Genomic DNA, 24,764 nt, shown 5'->3' with positions numbered 1-24,764 from the left:
GACGGAGTTATTATTTAGCTTTATACTTTTATAACATATGAGAAAAACGTGACGAGAATTATTGAGCCATTCAATAATTTATTATCCAGTTTAATAACTGACTTAGCAAAGTCAAATTATTAATTTATATGCGATAGAAATATTATTTCTATTATTTACTTGGAAGTCGTGATCTAATTCCGAATCATAAGAACGAGTTAAATTAGATATTTAATTCGTAGAGAGCTATAACGAAGCGTCGTTATTTAGTAGAACCCAATATTAGTTTTACAAATACTTGTAACTTCAATACTTTACAAATCATTATTTTTTTCCACTCCCTAATGTTTCCTACACTATACGCATCCACTCCACCAAATCCCATTATACCTACCTCCCCACCACCACTCCTTTTCCCCCACCACACTAGTGCACCACCAACTCCACTCAATCGTTTGGCACCAACAAAGATAGAAAGTTTAAAGAAAAGAGTGTTGCAAAGACTAGTGGAAAGAAGGAAAATATCAACTCCCACCACCCTTTGCTCCCTCTCTTTACAGCCACCAAGAGCTTTCTCCAAAGAGCATAGAAGCCTCCACTTCGTTCAGCCAAGTTCTCAAGGTAAACCTTGCTTTAATGTCTCACCTTCTTCGAATGATCACCTGCAATTACTGAAACAACAACACAAAATTTCAGTTCCAGTTCATTCGACACGCCGTATCCGAAAAGCAAGTTAAAACATTCATTCAATTCTCTGCCAAACTTTAAGGTAAGAGTAGCCTTGATTCATCATCTCCTTCCAATTACAACTTACAGTTATTGAAAGAAACAAGTTTGATCTTTCAGTTCAGTCATTCCAGTTCTTTTAACTCAACATCACAGCAGCCAACCAAGCCCAAAACATTCGCAAGGTAATTCACAATCTCAAATATCCTTTCCAGTAAACATTCATATTAAAGCATGGGCATGATCAATTCAATCATAGAAGACCTTATAGCATCTTGAACTTACTAAGCAACCAACTACGCTTTCATGAACAAGTAGCAGTTCGTATGTAGTTTTAAACGAGCATAATTTGAGTTTATGCAAAGCAAGAAGAGATTACACTTTATTCTTGCCTAATTCACGTTAAGAACCGAGATAATTGAGTAAGAAAAAGACTTATCTTGAGAGGAAGGGCTGACTGCCCGATGACGACGACGATGGTCGGAACAGGGCGAACTCGCCAACCTCATCGGGACCCCAAATAGCAGCAACGATCCGGCGGCTGGACGGCAGCGGCGGCTGGACGCGGGGCTGGAACAGAGGGGGCCAAGTCCGGCGGCTGCTGTTGCTCCGCCGGAGGAGATTCGAGGGAGAGACAGAGGCGACCCCGGCCAAGATCGAACCAAGGCAGATCGTAGAGGCAAAACAAAGGCACGGCGGCGAACCCGGAGCGACAGATTCAGCTTTAAAAGAAGGGGAAACGAACGGCGTTGACCTCGCCGGATTTCAGAAGCCGCGGAGGAAGGCGGCGGGTTCCTGGAGTGTGAGGCGAACACGATGAGAGAGAGAGCGGAGAGAGAGAGAGAACAGCCCGACGCAGCCACGAACGAGACGCAACCGCTCTGTTCGACCGGTACCGAGCCCGAGCAGCGGCTGCTCGGCAGCGGCGACATTCCAGATTCTAGGGCTCGATTGGGTTCTGCGGATGGACGAAGGAGCAGAGAGAGAACGCGGCCGGGGTTTCACGAGTCGGCAGTCGAAGCCGACCAAAGCAGATGCCGGTTGAATGGCCGGAAGAAGTGCAGACGCGGCGGCGGAGCTCGTGTAGAGCGGGCGAGAGAGAGAGAGATGTCTTGAGCGGCTCTTCCAGAGAGAGAAAAGCAAGATTGAATCTTGAGAAAGAGAGAGAGACCGAGAATTAGAAAAGAGAGAGAGATTGGGCTATCAGTTGGGCCGATATATTTTAATTGTTTGGGCTTTTCCCTTTTAATTTTCGGGCTTGAATTTTAATGGCTTGGGCTTCACATCTAAATTCGAATTGGGCCTTTATCTATATTATTTGGGCCGAATTATTTGAGCTTGGGTTTGTTTTATTCTAAAGGAATTGAGCTTCCAATTTAATTGATTGGGCTTTCATTAAATTCGAACTGGGCCAGTCTTTAATTTTAATTGGCCCTTTTCATTAATTCTATTGGGCTTGATTTATTTAAGGAGTTGGGCTGATGCATATTTTATGATGGGCTATTATTCCAAACCTCAATTATTATTTGGACCCCTATTTTAATTGTTTTGGGGTCGAAGACTTTTTAAGTTGGGCTTTAATTCTTTTAAAGCTTGAGCTGAAGTTACTCCTTTGAGCTAAGCCTAGCAGTATCAATTTTTGATGGAGCCCAATTATTTATCAGTGGGTGAGCCGATTCGTATTCAGTAAATGAGCCGCCCAGTTTATTTAATATTGTTTTTGGACTTCAGACTTTAAAGCAAGCCATTACTGTTTATTTCATTAAGGCCACTGGTTTATTTAATTAATTGGCTACTCTCTTTTGAGCCTATTAATTATTTGAGGTTTAGTAATTATGTTTCTATCGAAAAGCCCGATAGTTTCCACGAGCTCACATCTTGAGAAAAGCCTAGTTAATTCTTTTATTTCGAACGAGTACAAAGGCGAGATTTATTTCACGACTAGAATATTCCGATAAGGAAGAAAGAATCACAGCTTTATTCGACCGCGTTATATGAGAATTAGCTAAATCTATTAATGAGGATTAATAGTAGAATTCCCAATTATCGCTCAGAAGATTAGTTCATGCATACCAGATTCATGCATAGTTAATTATGCTTTCTCATTATTTGAGAATTTTCCTCGAGGCAATGTCTTATTTTACATTCTCGTGATTAAGGTCAAGCGCGAGAGTAAGAACTATTCAAGAAGTCACAGTACTTAGCAAAACTTTGCTATCAGGTGGGCAATTTCTTACGCGTAAATAAAATGCTATGCATGTGTTATGCTTTATAATGCAAATTGGATCTTCAAGTATGGTATGCTTTATTATGCTGCACGTTAAATGATTTACGCTTGATTACGCTTATTTACGCTTGAATGCTTTACGCTGATAAGTTTATGCCTGTGATTGATGCTTGCGTCTGTTGGGGGAGGCCTCCCTCAACAGTACGATGCCATGTCCGCTGAGGAGGGCCTTCCTCACGGCGCGATGCCCGTGTCCGCTGAGGGAGGCCTCCCTAGCGGCGCGATGCCAGTATTCCAGTGTTACAGCGTCTATTGGGGGAGGCCTCCCTCAATAGTACGATGCCGTGACCGCTGAGGGAGGCCCCCTTCACGGCGCGATGCCCGTGTTCGTTGGGGAAGGCCTTCTCCACGACACGATGCGTGTTGATGATTGTTAATGATGAAGAATGCGCTCATGCTGTTTATGAATATGGAAATGTTTAATGAGCAAAGGATTTGAAAGAAACTTATGCCTCTTATGCGAAGTTGTGTTTTGTTGTTGATATTATGTTATATGCTTGGCACTGCCCACTGAGTACTCTTGTACTCAGCCCTTCGTATGTTTATGTTTGTGCAGGTTGAGATGTGATGGGCGATGAAGTGTTGCTGAGTGGAGTTTTTGTTGAACTTAAAGTAGGCTCAGAAAGGATACATGTCTTCATACATGTATCTCAGTTATGCATTCCGCTGTAAACACTGATTATTTCAGTTACACCTTCCGTTGCAAACTCTGATAAAGTTTTACTCAAGCCTCTAACGATGCCTTTTTCCTTTTTAAGGAATATAACGCGTATACAAGTTCTTTGAGTACCCTTTTTATGCGAACTATGCCTTTTTCCTTTTTAAGGAATATTTCACGCGTATTCAAGCTCTTTGAGTATTCTTTTATGCACCCCTTTCTAAACCCGCTCCTTAATTTTCCTTCCCCAGTCATGGTTTTCCCGGATTAATTATCCTTAATTAAGGCCGGTCGTGACAGAGTGGTATCAGAGCAGTTCGTTTGCTCTGAGCCTAAGAGTTTATTTAAGCCAAACTTAGAATGGATCACTAAAGAGTCTAGAGTTCAATCGACAAAGCTCAGCACTTCATCGCATCACACTCAACGATGCAAAATGGTATGCTCTTCCAAGTTTTGAGTGAATGTTTACAAAAAGTGAGAACTATCGTAATAGCAAAGTGTGTAACTGTCAATAGCTATGTTATGTTGTTATTGACTGAAATGATTTACATAAGTGCGATTAAGTATGCCTATGGAATGAATCCCTATGAACATAAAGCTATTAAGATATGAGATCACCACTACGACAGAACATAGAAGCAAACATAGAAGAAATTAGATTGTATCTTTTGGTGGCTATAGTGAAGGCAGCAAGATAAGTGATACGTATAGAATAATTCTTAAGCTCGTGATTTTATGGCCCCTATGAATCTCCATGACTTATGCCTAAGTATCCAATTTAGATGATGAGATATTATATGTTTAAGAATTGATATGACTCATGGATATGAGATGCTAAGGACCCTTAGAGCTTACTACATCAATGTTGTCATTGGAGTTATGACTTGTTTACAAGTTAGAATAAGTTAACATGTACAAGAATTCTTTTGAGGCTTGTATTAGATTATGCTAGAGTGTACTAATTGGCACATCCCTGCTATCAGAATGCCGCCTAAGAGAGGACGCCCTGTGAGAAACAATAACAATCGCAGAAATCATAACGCTGTACCAGAAGAACCACAAGATGCTCGAGGACATAACCCATCCCCTCCGCCCCCGACTAGGAGAGTCGAAGAACTCTTTTTAAGGCAAAACCCACCTACGTTTGACGGAACGAGTGAACCAGCTGAAGCTGAGATTTGGGTGCGTGCAATGGAACGCATCTTCAACTTTCTACGTTGTACTGATGAGGAGCGCCTATCTTGCGTCTCATTCCAGCTAACAGGATCAGCTGACTTCTGGTGGGAAGCACGACGAAAAATTCTGACACCTGAACAATGGGCAAGTTATACTTGGGAAGATTTTAAGACAGGATTGTATGATAAATATATTCCGAAAAGTTATAGGAAGAAGAAAGAAGCTGAGTTCTACGAGTTGAAGCAAGGAAAGAAATCTGTGGTTGAATACGACAAAGAATTCTGCAACCTGTCTAGGTTTGCTCCGCAACAAGTGGACACAGATGAGAAGATGGCAGAGAAATTTTGTGCCGGTCTGCGACACGAAATTAGGATGACTCTAGCAAGCCACGGAGGACTCTCATACACGGAGTCTCTGAACAGGGCACTTGACATTGAAGCTGCAATGCCGTCGGACAAGTCAGCCCCACCATTTATCTCAACGCCAAATAATCCACCAGTAGCCTCACATACTCTCAAAGGGAAGCGCAAGTGGGACAACAACGAAGACAATATCAATCAGACTAGTAAGAAAGTGTGGCAAGAAAAAGAACGGGCCGAACAGTTTATTCAACCAAGGCACGAGGCACAGACTAACCTCGAGCCAACTAGAGGTAACCAAGGTCAGAAAGGAATTTCACCTTGCCCAAATTGTGGTAAGATGCATAGGGGTGTCTGTCGTGCCAGAACTAACGGTTGTTACAATTGTGGCCAAAAGGGTCACTACTCCACGCAATGCCCCAACAGACAACGAGGTTCAGCAATTGGGAACACTCGCACCTCCTTGCCAGCAATACGTGGACACTTGCGAAATCAGCCTCAATCACAGCAGTGAAAATCTTATGGAGACACCGCAGACAAGAAGAAGCCACGTGGGAACTAGAAGATAAGATGAGGGAGAAATACCCCGAACTGTTTTAGCAGAGATATGCAAATTTCGGGACGAAATTTTTGTTAAGAGGGGTAGTATGTAATGACCCGCATTTTTATTTTTATTTAATATGGTATCGCGATAATTAATATCGCATCTTTCAGTAAATGAAACCCAGCTGCCAGTTATATATGAATCCAGTTTATGGTCCTGATTTTTTTATCAGAGACGGAGTTATTATTTAGCTTTATACTTTTATAACGTATGAGAAAAACGTGACGAGAATTATTGAGCCATTCAATAATTTATTATCCAGTTTAATAACTGACTTAGCAAAGTCAAATTATTAATTTATATGCGATAGAAATATTATTTCTATTATTTACTTGGAAGTCGTGATCTAATTCCGAATCATAAGAACGAGTTAAATTAGATATTTAATTCGTAGAGAGCTATAACGAAGCGTCGTTATTTAGTAGAACCCAATATTAGTTTTACAAATACTTGTAACTTCAATACTTTACAAATCATTATTTTTTTCCACTCCCTAATGTTTCCTACACTATACGCATCCACTCCACCAAATCCCATTATACCTACCTCCCCACCACCACTCCTTTTCCCCCACCACACTAGTGCACCACCAACTCCACTCAATCGTTTGGCACCAACAAAGATAGAAAGTTTAAAGAAAAGAGTGTTGCAAAGACTAGTGGAAAGAAGGAAAATATCAACTCCCACCACCCTTTGCTCCCTCTCTTTACAGCCACCAAGAGCTTTCTCCAAAGAGCATAGAAGCCTCCACTTCGTTCAGCCAAGTTCTCAAGGTAAACCTTGCTTTAATGTCTCACCTTCTTCGAATGATCACCTGCAATTACTGAAACAACAACACAAAATTTCAGTTCCAGTTCATTCGACACGCCGTATCCGAAAAGCAAGTTAAAACATTCATTCAATTCTCTGCCAAACTTTAAGGTAAGAGTAGCCTTGATTCATCATCTCCTTCCAATTACAACTTACAGTTATTGAAAGAAACAAGTTTGATCTTTCAGTTCAGTCATTCCAGTTCTTTTAACTCAACATCACAACAGCCAACCAAGCCCAAAACATTCGCAAGGTAATTCACAATCTCAAATATCCTTTCCAGTAAACATTCATATTAAAGCATGGGCATGATCAATTCAATCATAGAAGACCTTATAGCATCTTGAACTTACTAAGCAACCAACTACGCTTTCATGAACAAGTAGCAGTTCGTATGTAGTTTTAAACGAGCATAATTTGAGTTTATGCAAAGCAAGAAGAGATTACACTTTATTCTTGCCTAATTCACGTTAAGAACCGAGATAATTGAGTAAGAAAAAGACTTATCTTGAGAGGAAGGGCTGACTGCCCGATGACGACGACGATGGTCGGAACAGGGCGAACTCGCCAACCTCATCGGGACCCCAAATAGCAGCAACGATCCGGCGGCTGGACAGCAGCGGCGGCTGGACGCGGGGCTGGAACAGAGGGGGCCAAGTCCGGCGGCTGCTGTTGCTCCGCCGGAGGAGATTCGAGGGAGAGACAGAGGCGACCCCGGCCAAGATCGAACCAAGGCAGATCGTAGAGGCAAAGCAAAGGCACGGCGGCGAACCCGGAGCGGCAGATTCAGCTTTAAAAGAAGGGGAAACGAACGGCGTTGACCTCGCCGGATTTCAGAAGCCGCGGAGGAAGGCGGCGGGTTCCTGGAGTGTGAGGCGAACACGATGAGAGAGAGAGCGGAGAGAGAGGGAGAACAGCCCGACGCAGCCACGAACGAGACGCAACCGCTCTGTTCGACCGGTACCGAGCCCGAGCAGTGGTTGCTCGGCAGCGGCGACATTCCAGATTCTAGGGCTCGATTGGGTTCTGCGGATGGACGAAGGAGCAGAGAGAGAACGCGGCCGGGGTTTCACGAGTCGGCAGTCGAAGCCGACCAAAGCAGATGCCGGTTGAATGGCCGGAAGAAGTGCAGACGCGGCGGCGGAGCTCGTGTAGAGCGGGCGAGAGAGAGAGAGATGTCTTGAGCGGCTCTTCCAGAGAGAGAAAGGCGAGATTGAATCTTGAGAAAGAGAGAGAGACCGAGAATTAGAAAAGAGAGAGAGATTGGGCTATCAGTTGGGCCGATATATTTTAATTGTTTGGGCTTTTCCCTTTTAATTTTCGGGCTTGAATTTTAATGGCTTGGGCTTCACATCTAAATTCGAATTGGGCCTTTATCTATATTATTTGGGCCGAATTATTTGAGCTTGGGTTTGTTTTATTCTAAAGGAATTGAGCTTCCAATTTAATTGATTGGGCTTTCATTAAATTCGAACTGGGCCAGTCTTTAATTTTAATTGGCCCTTTTCATTAATTCTATTGGGCTTGATTTATTTAAGGAGTTGGGCTGATGCATATTTTATGATGGGCTATTATTCCAAACCTCAATTATTATTTGGACCCCTATTTTAATTGTTTTGGGGTCGAAGACTTTTTAAGTTGGGCTTTAATTCTTTTAAAGCTTGAGCTGAAGTTACTCCTTTGAGCTAAGCCTAGCAGTATCAATTTTTGATGGAGCCCAATTATTTATCAGTGGGTGAGCCGATTCGTATTCAGTAAATTAGCCGCCCAGTTTATTTAATATTGTTTTTGGACTTCAGACTTTAAAGCAAGCCATTACTGTTTATTTCATTAAGGCCACTGGTTTATTTAATTAATTGGCTACTCTCTTTTGAGCCTATTAATTATTTGAGGTTTAGTAATTATGTTTCTATCGAAAAGCCCGATAGTTTCCACGAGCTCACATCTTGAGAAAAGCCTAGTTAATTCTTTTATTTCGAACGAGTACAAAGGCGAGATTTATTTCACGACTAGAATATTCCGATAAGGAAGAAAGAATCACAGCTTTATTCGACCGCGTTATATGAGAATTAGCTAAATCTATTAATGAGGATTAATAGTAGAATTCCCAATTATCGCTCAGAAGATTAGTTCATGCATACCAGATTCATGCATAGTTAATTATGCTTTCTCATTATTTGAGAATTTTCCTCGAGGCAATGTCTTATTTTACATTCTCGTGATTAAGGTCAAGCGCGAGAGTAAGAACTATTCAAGAAGTCACAGTACTTAGCAAAACTTTGCTATCAGGTGGGCAATTTCTTACGCGTAAATAAAATGCTATGCATGTGTTATGCTTTATAATGCAAATTGGATCTTCAAGTATGGTATGCTTTATTATGCTGCACGTTAAATGATTTACGCTTGATTACGCTTATTTACGCTTGAATGCTTTACGCTGATAAGTTTATGCCTGTGATTGATGCTTGCGTCTGTTGGGGGAGGCCTCCCTCAACAGTACGATGCCGTGTCCGCTGAGGAGGGCCTTCCTCACGGCGCGATGCCCGTGTCCGCTGAGGGAGGCCTCCCTAGCGGCGCGATGCCAGTATTCCAGTGTTACAGCGTCTATTGGGGGAGGCCTCCCTCAATAGTACGATGCCGTGACCGCTGAGGGAGGCCCCCTTCACGGCGCGATGCCCGTGTTCGTTGGGGAAGGCCTTCTCCACGACACGATGCGTGTTGATGATTGTTAATGATGAAGAATGCGCTCATGCTGTTTATGAATATGGAAATGTTTAATGAGCAAAGGATTTGAAAGAAACTTATGCCTCTTATGCGAAGTTGTGTTTTGTTGTTGATATTATGTTATATGCTTGGCACTGCCCACTGAGTACTCTTGTACTCAGCCCTTCGTATGTTTATGTTTGTGCAGGTTGAGATGTGATGGGCGATGAAGTGTTGCTGAGTGGAGTTTTTGTTGAACTTAAAGTAGGCTCAGAAAGGATACATGTCTTCATACATGTATCTCAGTTATGCATTCCGCTGTAAACACTGATTATTTCAGTTACACCTTCCGTTGCAAACTCTGATAAAGTTTTACTCAAGCCTCTAACGATGCCTTTTTCCTTTTTAAGGAATATAACGCGTATACAAGTTCTTTGAGTACCCTTTTTATGCGAACTATGCCTTTTTCCTTTTTAAGGAATATTTCACGCGTATTCAAGCTCTTTGAGTATTCTTTTATGCACCCCTTTCTAAACCCGCTCCTTAATTTCCCTTCCCCAGTCATGGTTTTCCCGGATTAATTATCCTTAATTAAGGCCGGTCGTGACAGAGTGGTATCAGAGCAGTTCGTTTGCTCTGAGCCTAAGAGTTTATTTAAGCCAAACTTAGAATGGATCACTAAAGAGTCTAGAGTTCAATCGACAAAGCTCAGCACTTCATCGCATCACACTCAACGATGCAAAATGGTATGCTCTTCCAAGTTTTGAGTGAATGTTTACAAAAAGTGAGAACTATCGTAATAGCAAAGTGTGTAACTGTCAATAGCTATGTTATGTTGTTATTGACTGAAATGATTTACATAAGTGCGATTAAGTATGCCTATGGAATGAATCCCTATGAACATAAAGCTATTAAGATATGAGATCACCACTACGACAGAACATAGAAGCAAACATAGAAGAAATTAGATTGTATCTTTTGGTGGCTATAGTGAAGGCAGCAAGATAAGTGATACGTATAGAATAATTCTTAAGCTCGTGATTTTATGGCCCCTATGAATCTCCATGACTTATGCCTAAGTATCCAATTTAGATGATGAGATATTATATGTTTAAGAATTGATATGACTCATGGATATGAGATGCTAAGGACCCTTAGAGCTTACTACATCAATGTTGTCATTGGAGTTATGACTTGTTTACAAGTTAGAATAAGTTAACATGTACAAGAATTCTTTTGAGGCTTGTATTAGATTATGCTAGAGTGTACTAATTGGCACATCCCTGCTATCAGAATGCCGCCTAAGAGAGGACGCCCTGTGAGAAACAATAACAATCGCAGAAATCATAACGCTGTACCAGAAGAACCACAAGATGCTCGAGGACATAACCCATCCCCTCCGCCCCCGACTAGGAGAGTCGAAGAACTCTTTTTAAGGCAAAACCCACCTACGTTTGACGGAACGAGTGAACCAGCTGAAGCTGAGATTTGGGTGCGTGCAATGGAACGCATCTTCAACTTTCTACGTTGTACTGATGAGGAGCGCCTATCTTGCGTCTCATTCCAGCTAACAGGATCAGCTGACTTCTGGTGGGAAGCACGACGAAAAATTCTGACACCTGAACAATGGGCAAGTTATACTTGGGAAGATTTTAAGACAGGATTGTATGATAAATATATTCCGAAAAGTTATAGGAAGAAGAAAGAAGCTGAGTTCTACGAGTTGAAGCAAGGAAAGAAATCTGTGGTTGAATACGACAAAGAATTCTGCAACCTGTCTAGGTTTGCTCCGCAACAAGTGGACACAGATGAGAAGATGGCAGAGAAATTTTGTGCCGGTCTGCGACACGAAATTAGGATGACTCTAGCAAGCCACGGAGGACTCTCATACACGGAGTCTCTGAACAGGGCACTTGACATTGAAGCTGCAATGCCGTCGGACAAGTCAGCCCCACCATTTATCTCAACGCCAAATAATCCACCAGTAGCCTCACATACTCTCAAAGGGAAGCGCAAGTGGGACAACAACGAAGACAATATCAATCAGACTAGTAAGAAAGTGTGGCAAGAAAAAGAACGGGCCGAACAGTTTATTCAACCAAGGCACGAGGCACAGACTAACCTCGAGCCAACTAGAGGTAACCAAGGTCAGAAAGGAATTTCACCTTGCCCAAATTGTGGTAAGATGCATAGGGGTGTCTGTCGTGCCGGAACTAACGGTTGTTACAATTGTGGCCAAAAGGGTCACTACTCCACGCAATGCCCCAACAGACAACGAGGTTCAGCAATTGGGAACACTCGCACCTCCTTGCCAGCAATACGTGGACACTTGCGAAATCAGCCTCAATCACAGCAGTGAAAATCTTATGGAGACACCGCAGACAAGAAGAAGCCACGTGGGAACTAGAAGATAAGATGAGGGAGAAATACCCCGAACTGTTTTAGCAGAGATATGCAAATTTCGGGACGAAATTTTTGTTAAGAGGGGTAGTATGTAATGACCCGCATTTTTATTTTTATTTAATATGGTATCGCGATAATTAATATCGCATCTTTCAGTAAATGAAACCCAGCTGCCAGTTATATATGAATCCAGTTTATGGTCCTGATTTTTTTATCAGAGACGGAGTTATTATTTAGCTTTATACTTTTATAACGTATGAGAAAAACGTGACGAGAATTATTGAGCCATTCAATAATTTATTATCCAGTTTAATAACTGACTTAGCAAAGTCAAATTATTAATTTATATGCGATAGAAATATTATTTCTATTATTTACTTGGAAGTCGTGATCTAATTCCGAATCATAAGAACGAGTTAAATTAGATATTTAATTCGTAGAGAGCTATAACGAAGCGTCGTTATTTAGTAGAACCCAATATTAGTTTTACAAATACTTGTAACTTCAATACTTTACAAATCATTATTTTTTTCCACTCCCTAATGTTTCCTACACTATACGCATCCACTCCACCAAATCCCATTATACCTACCTCCCCACCACCACTCCTTTTCCCCCACCACACTAGTGCACCACCAACTCCACTCAATCGTTTGGCACCAACAAAGATAGAAAGTTTAAAGAAAAGAGTGTTGCAAAGACTAGTGGAAAGAAGGAAAATATCAACTCCCACCACCCTTTGCTCCCTCTCTTTACAGCCACCAAGAGCTTTCTCCAAAGAGCATAGAAGCCTCCACTTCGTTCAGCCAAGTTCTCAAGGTAAACCTTGCTTTAATGTCTCACCTTCTTCGAATGATCACCTGCAATTACTGAAACAACAACACAAAATTTCAGTTCCAGTTCATTCGACACGCCGTATCCGAAAAGCAAGTTAAAACATTCATTCAATTCTCTGCCAAACTTTAAGGTAAGAGTAGCCTTGATTCATCATCTCCTTCCAATTACAACTTACAGTTATTGAAAGAAACAAGTTTGATCTTTCAGTTCAGTCATTCCAGTTCTTTTAACTCAACATCACAGCAGCCAACCAAGCCCAAAACATTCGCAAGGTAATTCACAATCTCAAATATCCTTTCCAGTAAACATTCATATTAAAGCATGGGCATGATCAATTCAATCATAGAAGACCTTATAGCATCTTGAACTTACTAAGCAACCAACTACGCTTTCATGAACAAGTAGCAGTTCGTATGTAGTTTTAAACGAGCATAATTTGAGTTTATGCAAAGCAAGAAGAGATTACACTTTATTCTTGCCTAATTCACGTTAAGAACCGAGATAATTGAGTAAGTAAAAGACTTATCTTGAGAGGAAGGGCTGACTGCCCGATGACGACGACGATGGTCGGAACAGGGCGAACTCGCCAACCTCATCGGGACCCCAAATAGCAGCAACGATCCGGCGGCTGGACAGCAGCGGCGGCTGGACGCGGGGCTGGAACAGAGGGGGCCAAGTCCGGCGGCTGCTGTTGCTCCGCCGGAGGAGATTCGAGGGAGAGACAGAGGCGACCCCGGCCAAGATCGAACCAAGGCAGATCGTAGAGGCAAAGCAAAGGCACGGCGGCGAACCCGGAGCGGCAGATTCAGCTTTAAAAGAAGGGGAAACGAACGGCGTTGACCTCGCCGGATTTCAGAAGCCGCGGAGGAAGGCGGCGGGTTCCTGGAGTGTGAGGCGAACACGATGAGAGAGAGAGCGGAGAGAGAGGGAGAACAGCCCGACGCAGCCACGAACGAGACGCAACCGCTCTGTTCGACCGGTACCGAGCCCGAGCAGTGGCTGCTCGGCAGCGGCGACATTCCAGATTCTAGGGCTCGATTGGGTTCTGCGGATGGACGAAGGAGCAGAGAGAGAACGCGGCCGGGGTTTCACGAGTCGGCAGTCGAAGCCGACCAAAGCAGATGCCGGTTGAATGGCCGGAAGAAGTGCAGACGCGGCGGCGGAGCTCATGTAGAGCGGGCGAGAGAGAGAGAGATGTCTTGAGCGGCTCTTCCAGAGAGAGAAAGGCGAGATTGAATCTTGAGAAAGAGAGAGAGACCGAGAATTAGAAAAGAGAGAGAGATTGGGCTATCAGTTGGGCCGATATATTTTAATTGTTTGGGCTTTTCCCTTTTAATTTTCGGGCTTGAATTTTAATGGCTTGGGCTTCACATCTAAATTCGAATTGGGCCTTTATCTATATTATTTGGGCCGAATTATTTGAGCTTGGGTTTGTTTTATTCTAAAGGAATTGAGCTTCCAATTTAATTGATTGGGCTTTCATTAAATTCGAACTGGGCCAGTCTTTAATTTTAATTGGCCCTTTTCATTAATTCTATTGGGCTTGATTTATTTAAGGAGTTGGGCTGATGCATATTTTATGATGGGCTATTATTCCAAACCTCAATTATTATTTGGACCCCTATTTTAATTGTTTTGGGGTCGAAGACTTTTTAAGTTGGGCTTTAATTCTTTTAAAGCTTGAGCTGAAGTTACTCCTTTGAGCTAAGCCTAGCAGTATCAATTTTTGATGGAGCCCAATTATTTATCAGTGGGTGAGCCGATTCGTATTCAGTAAATTAGCCGCCCAGTTTATTTAATATTGTTTTTGGACTTCAGACTTTAAAGCAAGCCATTACTGTTTATTTCATTAAGGCCACTGGTTTATTTAATTAATTGGCTACTCTCTTTTGAGCCTATTAATTATTTGAGGTTTAGTAATTATGTTTCTATCGAAAAGCCCGATAGTTTCCACGAGCTCACATCTTGAGAAAAGCCTAGTTAATTCTTTTATTTCGAACGAGTACAAAGGCGAGATTTATTTCACGACTAGAATATTCCGATAAGGAAGAAAGAATCACAGCTTTATTCGACCGCGTTATATGAGAATTAGCTAAATCTATTAATGAGGATTAATAGTAGAATTCCCAATTATCGCTCAGAAGATTAGTTCATGCATACCAGATTCATGCATAGTTAATTATGCTTTCTCATTATTTGAGAATTTTCCTCGAGGCAATGTCTTATTTTACATTCTCGTGATTAAGGTCAAGCGCGAGAGTAAGAACTATTCAAGAAGTCACAGTACTTAGCAAAACTTTGCTATCAGGTGGGCAATTTCTTACGCGTAAATAAAATGCTATGCATGTGTTATGCTTTATAATGCAAATTGGATCTTCAAGTATGGTATGCTTTATTATGCTGCACGTTAAATGATTTACGCTTGATTACGCTTATTTACGCTTGAATGCTTTACGCTGATAAGTTTATGCCTGTGATTGATGCTTGCGTCTGTTGGGGGAGGCCTCCCTCAACAGTACGATGCCGTGTCCGCTGAGGAGGGCCTTCCTCACGGCGCGATGCCCGTGTCCGCTGAGGGAGGCCTCCCTAGCGGCGCGATGCCAGTATTCCAGTGTTACAGCGTCTATTGGGGGAGGCCTCCCTCAATAGTACGATGCCGTGACCGCTGAGGGAGGCCCCCTTCACGGCGCGATGCCCGTGTTCGTTGGGGAAGGCCTTCTCCACGACACGATGCGTGTTGATGATTGTTAATGATGAAGAATGCGCTCATGCTGTTTATGAATATGGAAATGTTTAATGAGCAAAGGATTTGAAAGAAACTTATGCCTCTTATGCGAAGTTGTGTTTTGTTGTTGATATTATGTTATATGCTTGGCACTGCCCACTGAGTACTCTTGTACTCAGCCCTTCGTATGTTTATGTTTGTGCAGGTTGAGATGTGATGGGCGATGAAGTGTTGCTGAGTGGAGTTTTTGTTGAACTTAAAGTAGGCTCAGAAAGGATACATGTCTTCATACATGTATCTCAGTTATGCATTCCGCTGTAAACACTGATTATTTCAGTTACACCTTCCGTTGCAAACTCTGATAAAGTTTTACTCAAGCCTCTAACGATGCCTTTTTCCTTTTTAAGGAATATAACGCGTATACAAGTTCTTTGAGTACCCTTTTTATGCGAACTATGCCTTTTTCCTTTTTAAGGAATATTTCACGCGTATTCAAGCTCTTTGAGTATTCTTTTATGCACCCCTTTCTAAACCCGCTCCTTAATTTTCCTTCCCCAGTCATGGTTTTCCCGGATTAATTATCCTTAATTAAGGCGGGTCGTGACAATATCGGCTGGAAACTTTTCTCGTGCCCGATAGATCACCAAATTGGTAAGTTGGGTCTGGGATGTGTAACAACACCACGTAACTTTGAATGCTTAATTTTTCAATTTTCAATATTTAATTATTAAATGTAATACTTATGTTTAGCACTTATTCAACATTCAAATGATAAGTATACTTTCTTTTTAATAAGTAATTGTTTAAGCTCATAAATGTATTTCTAAAATATAATATAAAATATAAACATAGTAATCTTTGTTCTTATGTAGGTATAAAGTTAAATGTAAACCCGCAAAGCTGTGTGATTTGATTTCAATATTAAATGAAGCTAAAAAAAATAGTATTAAGAATGTGGGGTTTGGGGGTTTATTGTCATTCACTGATTGAAAATATGTTTGTTGGAGTAACATCTTTTGGTTTATAGAAAATTTCAATCCTCATTCGCGAGTTTTAGCTTTTGAGAATGGGCAGAACATAGTTTTCACAGCTGCAGCTATAGAAGACTTGTTTTTATTACCTAGAGGTACAGGTGAAGGGTCTTCTGTTCTGTATTATGAGAGAAAAGATGAGTTAGATTTTGAAGAAGTTCAGAATTATAAGGAACGGTTGGGTTTAGGTGATGCACCTACCCTAAAATTTGTGTTTGATCTGTTAGCTAACAGTAGTGATGCTCAGTTTAACAATGACGGTGATGATTTTGTCATTTTCTTTATTCTCTATGCAATGTGTACTTTTCTGGCTCCTACCGCTAACACAACAATTGAGCTGAGTCTCCTTAGAACTCTCCTGGATGTTAGAAACATTGGTAAACGTGATTGGTGCTCGTTCGTTGTGAAAAAGTTGTGTAAGGCATTAGAATCATTCAAAGAAAAGAATTATAGGGTGATTAATGGATGTCTGCCAGTTTTACCTCTTCTCTACTGCCACCGTTTCAAGTGGTAGGGTATTTGTCAGCCATATACCCTGCCACTTATTCAGCATTGGACATCTCAAAAGTTCAATGATCGGTTTAAGGAAGAGATTCATGGGGATTCTGTGTTTGGCCGTGGTGAATGGGTGGAAGGTGTGTTCCCTATTAGTGAACACAAAAATGAAAAAATGACTGCAGACATGGATGGAAAGAAGGAAAATAGAGATGCAGAGGAACCAAAGTAATGTCCACGAGATGAAGCTTTTCTAACAAGCTCTGAATTTATCACGTACAAGCTGCCTGAAGGCGAAAAAACAGGTATGTGCATTAGTGCCATATCAAAAAATGTAAGTTTATATATTTTATTAACAATTATCATATTTTATTTTGTTATTTTCGTTCCTATATCTAAATTTATTATATTTTTATAGGATTCGCAAAAGTCATTTCTGATTCTGAAGAGAGACTTCAATGTGATTGTGTCCAATCACATGGATCGTGTTGAAGAGTTGAAGAGTTGAAGAGTTGAAGAAGAGCACGCCAAAAATTGTTGAAGTAGAGTGTGGACCGTCTGTATCTCCTACTCCACCTTCACAGACGAATAGTGAATTCTGGAAAAGTGATGAAGTTATTAAGAAAGTGGAAGAAATTATTAAGAATTTTAGCACGGTCAATAAGGAGAAGATTCTGAACAATGACTATCCTATCTTTGATTTGAATGAAATTCTGTCTTGTTCTCAACAAAGTTTTCAGCCAAGTAACTTTTGATTAATTTTTATTTTCATTTAATCTTTATTATTTAGTTTAGTATTATTTTTACAGCTTACCATTTTATTTATTTGTAAAATCAGTGGAGGAGGACAGAGTTGAACAATGTTTGGACAAGGAAAATGTGCAAGTTGGGCAGGAAAATGTTCAAGCTGGGAATGAAAATATGAAAGAAGTTAATACTTCTTTGGATGGTTCAGATATTGTGATCGGATTATCTTACAGGATGCGTAAGTATAAACACTATTTAATTTTAGTTTATGTCTTTATAAATTAGTTTAGTATTAGTTGCTACAACTTATGATTTTATACATTTATAAATGCAGAAGAATAGTATGGAGTTCTTGAAGAGATGATAAAACCACAACCTGAAACGCAAGTGAATGCTGATCCAAATCTAAAAACGTTTACAAGGAGGAAGAAGAAAGGGATTGAGGATCCAGATGTTCCAACTTTTCGTTTGTTGAGTCAATCTTCGGTGGAAGAATCTCAGGAATATGCAGGTGAAACGAATGCTGTTAGAAATTGCATGACAATTGCTAATTGAACTTTTAATTTTTATCCAGAGAAGTAATAAATGTATAACTTCCACACAATGGAAGTAAACTTTTCTATTTTTGTTTTGAGAGCATGAAGAAACTGAATCAAGTAGATGTTGAACAGGAAATTTATCAACAAAAATCTACTGATATAGAAATGTGTGAAGCTGTCAGGGAGTATTGCAAGTTGGATAAATTTGATGAAGGTAATTAATACTTTTATTACTTCCTTTCTTTACAATTCAATAATTTTATGAAATGTACAAATTTGTGATAATAAATATAATACTTAAACTGAATTAAAATATACATTACTTATGAAAAAGTATTTCTTGTTTAATGAATATAAACTTGATTTTTGTAATAGTGATGAATATGTGCTCGGTTGATCCTATGCAATGCTCCTCCAATATTGAATGGATGACGGATAAGCCTACTTTCAAGAGCTAAATCAGGATTAATAAGACCAAATATTGGAAGGAGATGAGTCGCCAGGAAAAGGATATCGCCGACTTCTGTTTCCATGAGCACAGGCCTATTAACACGTATGTAAATTTGATGTCTTATTTTCTATTGATTCTTCTATTATTATAATACTTTTAAGTATAACAACTGACTAATATCAAATTTCAGGAGCAATGTGTTTATGCACAATCTATATCGCTGGAAGTTTGTAATGAACTTCAACGGTATTAGATCTTTGAGTGATAGTTGTTTCATAGATACAATTGTGATTGATGCTTGGGCTTTGATGCCAAATAAAAAAAAACAAGTTTTACTCTTTGAAGAAATCAACTCAGCCACGAAACTTCTATTTTAACACGCAACATTCAGTACGTTCTAAATTCTTTGTATTTATTATTTTTTTTGAATTGATAATTTCATAATTATTTCTTCATTTTGTCATTGTTTTTGTTGCAGTCTTATCTTGAATGCATTATGAGATGTGATGATCCTAAACTTATTGAAAGTAAAGCATTTGATGTGAGGAGCTGCTGGCACTTCTGCTTAAAACAAATGATTCAACTTAATGACTTGAAGTCATTCACATTCGTAAGTGAAATAATTTATAATACTTTTATTATGCAAGTTATAGTTTCAATTTTTTCCTTGCAATTCAATCTGCTTTATTTCATTACTTACACAAGTAAACTTTATGCTTGAAGAAAGTACATGTGTCTGCTCATAAATGTATTACTTTTGATTAATTTCTTTCAAATGGTATATCGGCTGGAAACCTTCCTCGTGCCTGATAGATCACCAAATTGGTGAGTTGGGTCTCGGATGTGTAACAATGCCACGTACCTTTGAATGATTAATTTTTCAATTTTCAATGTATACTTGTGAATAAATGAAAAGTAAACTTTATTTTGTTTATTTTTGAGCAGTTTTTCATCCCTATCTGTATCAATTCCCATTTCATTCAATATTGATCAAAAGAAGATTCAATATTTGGACAACATCTTGGGAAACTGTGAAGAGGGGAATGAAATTTGGATGCTCCTCCAAGTTGTGGTATGTCTTTTTAGTGAAGTATAGTAATTTACTGATTGGTTAACTTAAATATTGTTTATATAACTTAACAAATTGTTTATGTTTTTCAGAAACAACAATTCTCGATTTTTCTTCATGACATGAAGCATCCAAAAGCTGGAATGGTTGAATCATTTCCAATTGAAGATGTTCCTCTTCAATGAAAAAGTGACAAGTCAAATGTTGATTGTGGTGTATATATCTAATGCATCACATGGAACACTTTCATGGGTTTCCTTACATCAATACTGAATTGTCACAGGTATAATTTTTTTGCATTCATGTTTTGTTATTTCTGTCTTATATACTTATGCCAAACTGATAGACACTTAAATAAATTATATTTCTTATGTAAAGGCACCTCAAAGGAGAAAGCTCAGAGCCATGTACTGTTCCAGGATCATATTGTGTGATCTCAATACGTGCAGGGATGAAATTCTAAATGAGATCCTTACCTTTGCAAAAAGGAAGAAGTGAGTGTGATCTCATCAGAAATTACTAAATATTTTCTGGATTGTTAGCTTTTGATGACTTTGAAACTTTGAGATTTGATATTTAGAAGTTTGAAACAGTTATATTTTTTGGATTGTGATCTATTAGAATTCTCTTAATTGGCATTTAAGTGACTTCAACACTTCGACATATATTTTGCTTATGATCTGTGTATTTTATCTAACTGCATATTTAAACTAGAAAGTATATATTTGTACATACAAATATATACTTTCTAGAAATCTAATGTACTAATTTTATATTTTATATATGTAACAGCCCGACTTCCCAAGGCAAAAGAAAATAGGAAAAAATAATGGAAAGTCTTAATAAACCAGAATAAACTTGACAATCTACCCATTAAATTGGGTATTCATATTCCAAAGAGATAAAATGAAAGGAGGTAAATTGAAAGGCCTTAAGAGTTTCCAATCAAATGACAATATTCAAACTCAGGATCACATAAGTTTAGTTTCATGTTTCAGATAACTAACATTCCTCAATCAAAATACTTGAGAGTAAAAAATCTAGGCTCAACAAAAGATATTGTTTAGAATCATAACATAAGGTCTTAAGACAAGAGGACGAAAGACAAATAAAGGCTAGTATTACAGCGGAAGTCAAAACACGGAGTTGAACCCTAGCCTCAGCTCTCCCCGTCAACACCAGCCATCAACCTGAAAAACATTTGAAAATAATTTGGGCTAAGTACTAATGTATTTAGTGGGCTGCAGCTTTTAAAACATTTCACAATTCGTAAGAGCAGTTTATCCAATCATTCATGACATAACTTAGAAGGTTTTAAAGTAAAGGAACTTCTAAGCATGTTAAAACATTTCATTTTATTAGCGCGCTGTTGTCACACTCTGTTCTGTTACTCGCTGTGATCCCGGACCTTTTAGCCACCGACGGATCCCTCATTCCCATGATACTTGCCCTGAGGACGTAACTCAGACAAGTTGAATTGACCTCGGGACGCTACCCAGGCAGGCCTTACATGATACATGCTCCGGAACACATCCAGCCGAGCACCCTTATAACGTCTCTTGCATGAATTAGTGCCCGATGGAGATCAACCCACCGAAACAACTAACAAGTGTACACAATTCTCAAATAACGTGTTAGGCCATAAGAGAACCTCGATCGATCCATGAATTGCGAGCTTTAAACATAACAGAGCGCACAAAAATATTTATTGGATAAACAGTTTTCATTTCATGAAATATTTAGAGCTTAATAACTCAAGCATACATTTGGAAAGTAAGCCCACCTGATTATAGCTCTAGTTGTGGTGCAGTAGCTCTCGTCTAGGTATTACTCTCGCGCTTGACCTTTATTGCGAGAATTTAAATAAGATATTTGCTCGAGCAAAATTCTCAAATAATGAGAATACGAAATTAAATATGCATGACTCTCTTATGCATGATTTATTATTCTTGATAATTCTATTATTAATCCCAACTATCGGATTGATTAAGCAAGATAACTAACTGAAGCTCGTCTCGTACGATCGGATAATCAACTATGACTAACCCGTTCGTCTTAGGGTGTTCTAACTTACAGGGTATTAAAAGATCTCGCTCTATTTAATCGATTAAAAGAAAATAGCTAAGTCGGCTCATTCGCTTAGTAATCTCGTAAGAATTAATCGTAATTGGGCAGTTGCGTCTAATTAACTCGGCTAAACAAATATGAATTGAAGTAATAATAATATAAGTCGAATAATTAAAAGGCTCAACATAATACAGCCTAATAATTAATTAAGAGTGGGTTTGAATTAAAATAAATAATTACAATTCATATATATATATATATATATATATATATAATTCTGGAGCCCAAGTAAAATAATAAAATTTGGGTTGAATAATTAAAATACAAGGCCCAATTGAAATGAGATTATTGGACTCAAATAATTAAATGAATCAGGGCCCAAATAAAATATTAGCAGCCCAACTGAAATAATTAATTCTGGGCCCAAGTTAGATAATTAAACTTAGCCCAATTCAAAAGAAGTAAAAATAAAAATAAAACAAAGCCCAACTTTCAGCCCAAAAGAAGAAAAATAATTGAATCTGGGTCCAGAATCAAATAAAATGGTGAGGCCCAAGGAAATGGCCCAACTCTTCTTATTCACCACCAACTCGTCTCTCTCTTTCTCTCAATCAGATACTCCCTTCGGCCCTCTCCCCCTCTCTCCCTCTCCCTCTCGATCCGGCCTCAGCCGAGGCGCCTGCCGCCGCCGCCGCTCCGCGACCTGGCGAGTCGGCGCTTCGCCTCTTCTCCCTCTCTTCTCAAAGCAGACGCCCCTCTCTGATAATAGATGCTCAAGGCAAATAGGGTGAGCCCTAATTCCTCCATCACCTGAATCCGCCACCACCACTTTCGAAATCCGGCGAACATCCGTTGCCGGCGGGTGAGGCCGCCCCTCCTTCTTCTGTCGTCCTTCCTCCCTCAATTTCTCTCTCAAAAGTCCACCGAAGAAGATAAACTGAGGGGTCCTATTCTCTCCCAAAATCAGAAATCGCCGCCGCCGCCGCCTATGGAAGAACGGCGAACGGTCGCTGGTCTTCGCCCTGCCTGACTCGGACGCTCCCTTCGCCCATCTCCTTTCGGCTTCAATCGTTCTTCTCTCCCTCGAATCTATTGAAGGAACGAAGAAGCCCTAATTTCTGCCAGAGGAAAGAATACCGCCTCCGCTGCATCTGGAAGGCCGGCTTCGCCGCGCCGCTGCACTCGCGGCGGCGGCCGCTGGTCGTCAGGCCGTCGGCTGCTCATCGCCATGGTCTCCGAAATTCCGATGAGAGTCGACCTCTCCTCTCTGAACTCACTACTGGTCGAGCGCTAGTCCCCTCAGCCCACTCTCGATTTTGCCATTGCTGCTGCATTCCTCCCGACGGGAGGTGAAGGCCCGTCGCCTCCGTCGTCCTCACCGATTCCTAGGGCTCGACTGGACAGGGCAGTCGGCCCCTCTTCTATAAGCTAAGTTATCTACTCTCATTCTTCTTCTACTTAAATTTCTAGTTGTTAAGGGTGGGGGTTCTCATAATTTGCTGTTCTAATGTATGAATCATAGCTTTGCTGTGAAATGCCATAAATCATCATTCGCATATGTGGGTTGCTATGAGTTCTATAGACATGAATACAACAGGAAATTATCCGACTCTAATTGTTATAGAGTATGTAACTTTGCTAAGTTTATCAAGCTTATGGTCATCTATCATTTGAAACTGATATGCTGTTGGTATGGATGTGGGTACATTGAAGGAATGGCATACTATAATACCTTGAATGTTTTGCTTGGTTGGTTGGTTGTATGTTGCTGCGTAGTATTTGAATGAACGAGTAACTGAGAAATCAAAATTTTCTTGTGTTAATGCAGGTGGAATATGGAAGAGGTGGAGAGATTGAATACGAGCTTACCCTTGAAAATTTTCTGGCAGAGCAAAGCAAGGATTGAAGATCTCTGCTATTCTTGAAATCTTTGAATGAAGAATGTAGAGGATGAAGAAAATGGTGTGTTCTTGGCTGGAGTTGAAGCAAATAGAGGGAGATGTTGGCTGCATACTTGAGCATGCTAGAGACAAGGTATAGGGTAGGGTGAAGGTGATTGGAGGAGTGGGGCTGCTGGAGCAACCTAAGGAAGAGGTGGTAGGGTGTAGGGAGAAGGGAATTGGTGGAGTTGGGCGGCTGGCAGCTGGCAGCTGGGCTGTTTCAGCCACATGCGCCCCCTCCCCCTCCCATTTTTTTTTCTCTTTTGCCTTTTCTTTCTTTGTTTAGCAGATGATGTTTTCGAATTGGGGCTAGGAAATTGTTTGGTAATTGATAGATAGGTTGTAAAAGTTGTGGTGGATATATGAATAAAATCCTTGTGTCTTGGAAATTCTAAGTCCGTAATATGTAATGCGCGTTTATGCATCTACTCGATACTCGCTTGCAATTATCGATAGATTGCAAAATAATTCTAAATTAAATCCGTAGATTTAATTCGTCTTGTTCATCTAATATTTAAATTAAATCCGAAGATTTAATTTTCCTCACAAGTCGGAATAATCCACGATTCAAGCAGAAATATAATAGTAGTTATAAATAATAATAATAGAAATAATATTTCTATTAAATAACACGACTTTCATAAGTCAGTTATGAATCTGAAATAAAAATTATTGACTATTTCAATAATTGTTATCGCGGTTTCTCACGCGAAGCTAACGGACGTAAATAAAATAATAACTCTGCTTCCAATAATATAATTCAAAAACATAAGCGGATAAGCCTGTGATCAACCTAGATAACCACTGGGTTTTATTACAGAATTATGCAATAAATAATTATCGCATTACTGGTTTTAATATAATTAAAAGAGCGGGTTATTACATACTACCCCTCTTAACAAAAATTTCGTCCCGAAATTTCATATCTGGGTCATCTAGTTTGGAATATTAGACATTCATTCCATTCAGCTCGTATGCGGCATTAAATCATACACGGCCTTAACTTTCTAACAACGCGACATCGTTCTTCAAACCAGAAATTTTCTTCAAAATCTGGTATGTCATCACGTCATGGAACTTGCCCTTTTCTTTTCTTGGAGATTATAGTGTGATCCTTCTCTCGCTACAAAGTATTGTAGCTCTGACTCGATTAAGTCT

The 24,764-nt window shown here is 39.9% G+C and overlaps 1 protein-coding gene and 3 long non-coding RNA genes across 6 annotated transcripts; 3 read left to right on the top strand and 1 right to left on the bottom strand.

The window, feature by feature from the left end:
• The first annotated feature begins 568 nt into the window (after nt 1-568).
• On the top strand, nt 569-3,699 carry LOC131013976 (uncharacterized). The gene is made up of 3 exons (XR_009097927.1): nt 569-890; nt 2,865-2,926; nt 3,549-3,699. It is a non-coding gene; the product is annotated as an uncharacterized LOC131013976 (long non-coding RNA).
• Nucleotides 3,700-8,415: 4,716 nt separating this feature from the next.
• On the top strand, nt 8,416-15,623 carry LOC131013975 (uncharacterized). Of its 3 annotated transcripts, none has more exons than XM_057941917.1 (5): nt 8,902-12,524; nt 12,600-12,672; nt 12,764-12,814; nt 14,789-14,850; nt 15,473-15,623. In XM_057941917.1, the coding sequence occupies exon 1, from the start codon at nt 10,558-10,560 to the stop codon at nt 11,659-11,661; it is 1,104 nt and encodes a 367-aa protein (XP_057797900.1). In that variant the 5' UTR covers nt 8,902-10,557; the 3' UTR covers nt 11,662-12,524; nt 12,600-12,672; nt 12,764-12,814; nt 14,789-14,850; nt 15,473-15,623. The 3 variants fall into 3 exon arrangements, with proteins under 3 accessions (XP_057797899.1, XP_057797900.1, XP_057797901.1); XM_057941918.1 differs by having other exon boundaries at nt 12,750-12,814; XM_057941916.1 differs by lacking the exons at nt 14,789-14,850; nt 15,473-15,623 and adding an exon at nt 8,416-8,888 and having other exon boundaries at nt 9,511-12,524; nt 12,600-13,037.
• Nucleotides 15,624-19,510: 3,887 nt separating this feature from the next.
• Nucleotides 19,511-20,103, top strand: LOC131013974 (uncharacterized). Its single transcript, XR_009097926.1, has 3 exons — nt 19,511-19,602; nt 19,692-19,882; nt 19,978-20,103. It is a non-coding gene; the product is annotated as an uncharacterized LOC131013974 (long non-coding RNA).
• A 1,857-nt stretch (nt 20,104-21,960) lies between these two features.
• On the bottom strand, nt 21,961-24,094 carry LOC131013973 (uncharacterized). Its single transcript, XR_009097925.1, has 2 exons — nt 23,536-24,094; nt 21,961-23,461 (listed from the first exon to the last, which is right to left on the bottom strand). It is a non-coding gene; the product is annotated as an uncharacterized LOC131013973 (long non-coding RNA).
• Between the last annotated feature and the right edge of the window lie 670 nt (nt 24,095-24,764).

This window comes from Salvia miltiorrhiza, chromosome 3 (assembly GCF_028751815.1).
Source record: "Salvia miltiorrhiza cultivar Shanhuang (shh) chromosome 3, IMPLAD_Smil_shh, whole genome shotgun sequence".
NCBI lineage: Eukaryota > Viridiplantae > Streptophyta > Magnoliopsida > Lamiales > Lamiaceae > Salvia > Salvia miltiorrhiza.
Note: the sequence above shows the minus strand (reverse complement) of the source record. Positions and strands in the feature narration are given on the sequence as shown.

What these genes read in the sequence shown, in the direction of transcription:
- LOC131013975 (XM_057941917.1), top strand. Translation starts at nt 10,558, where the DNA reads ATGCTAGAGTGTACTAATTGGCACATCCCTGCTATCAGAATGCCGCCT.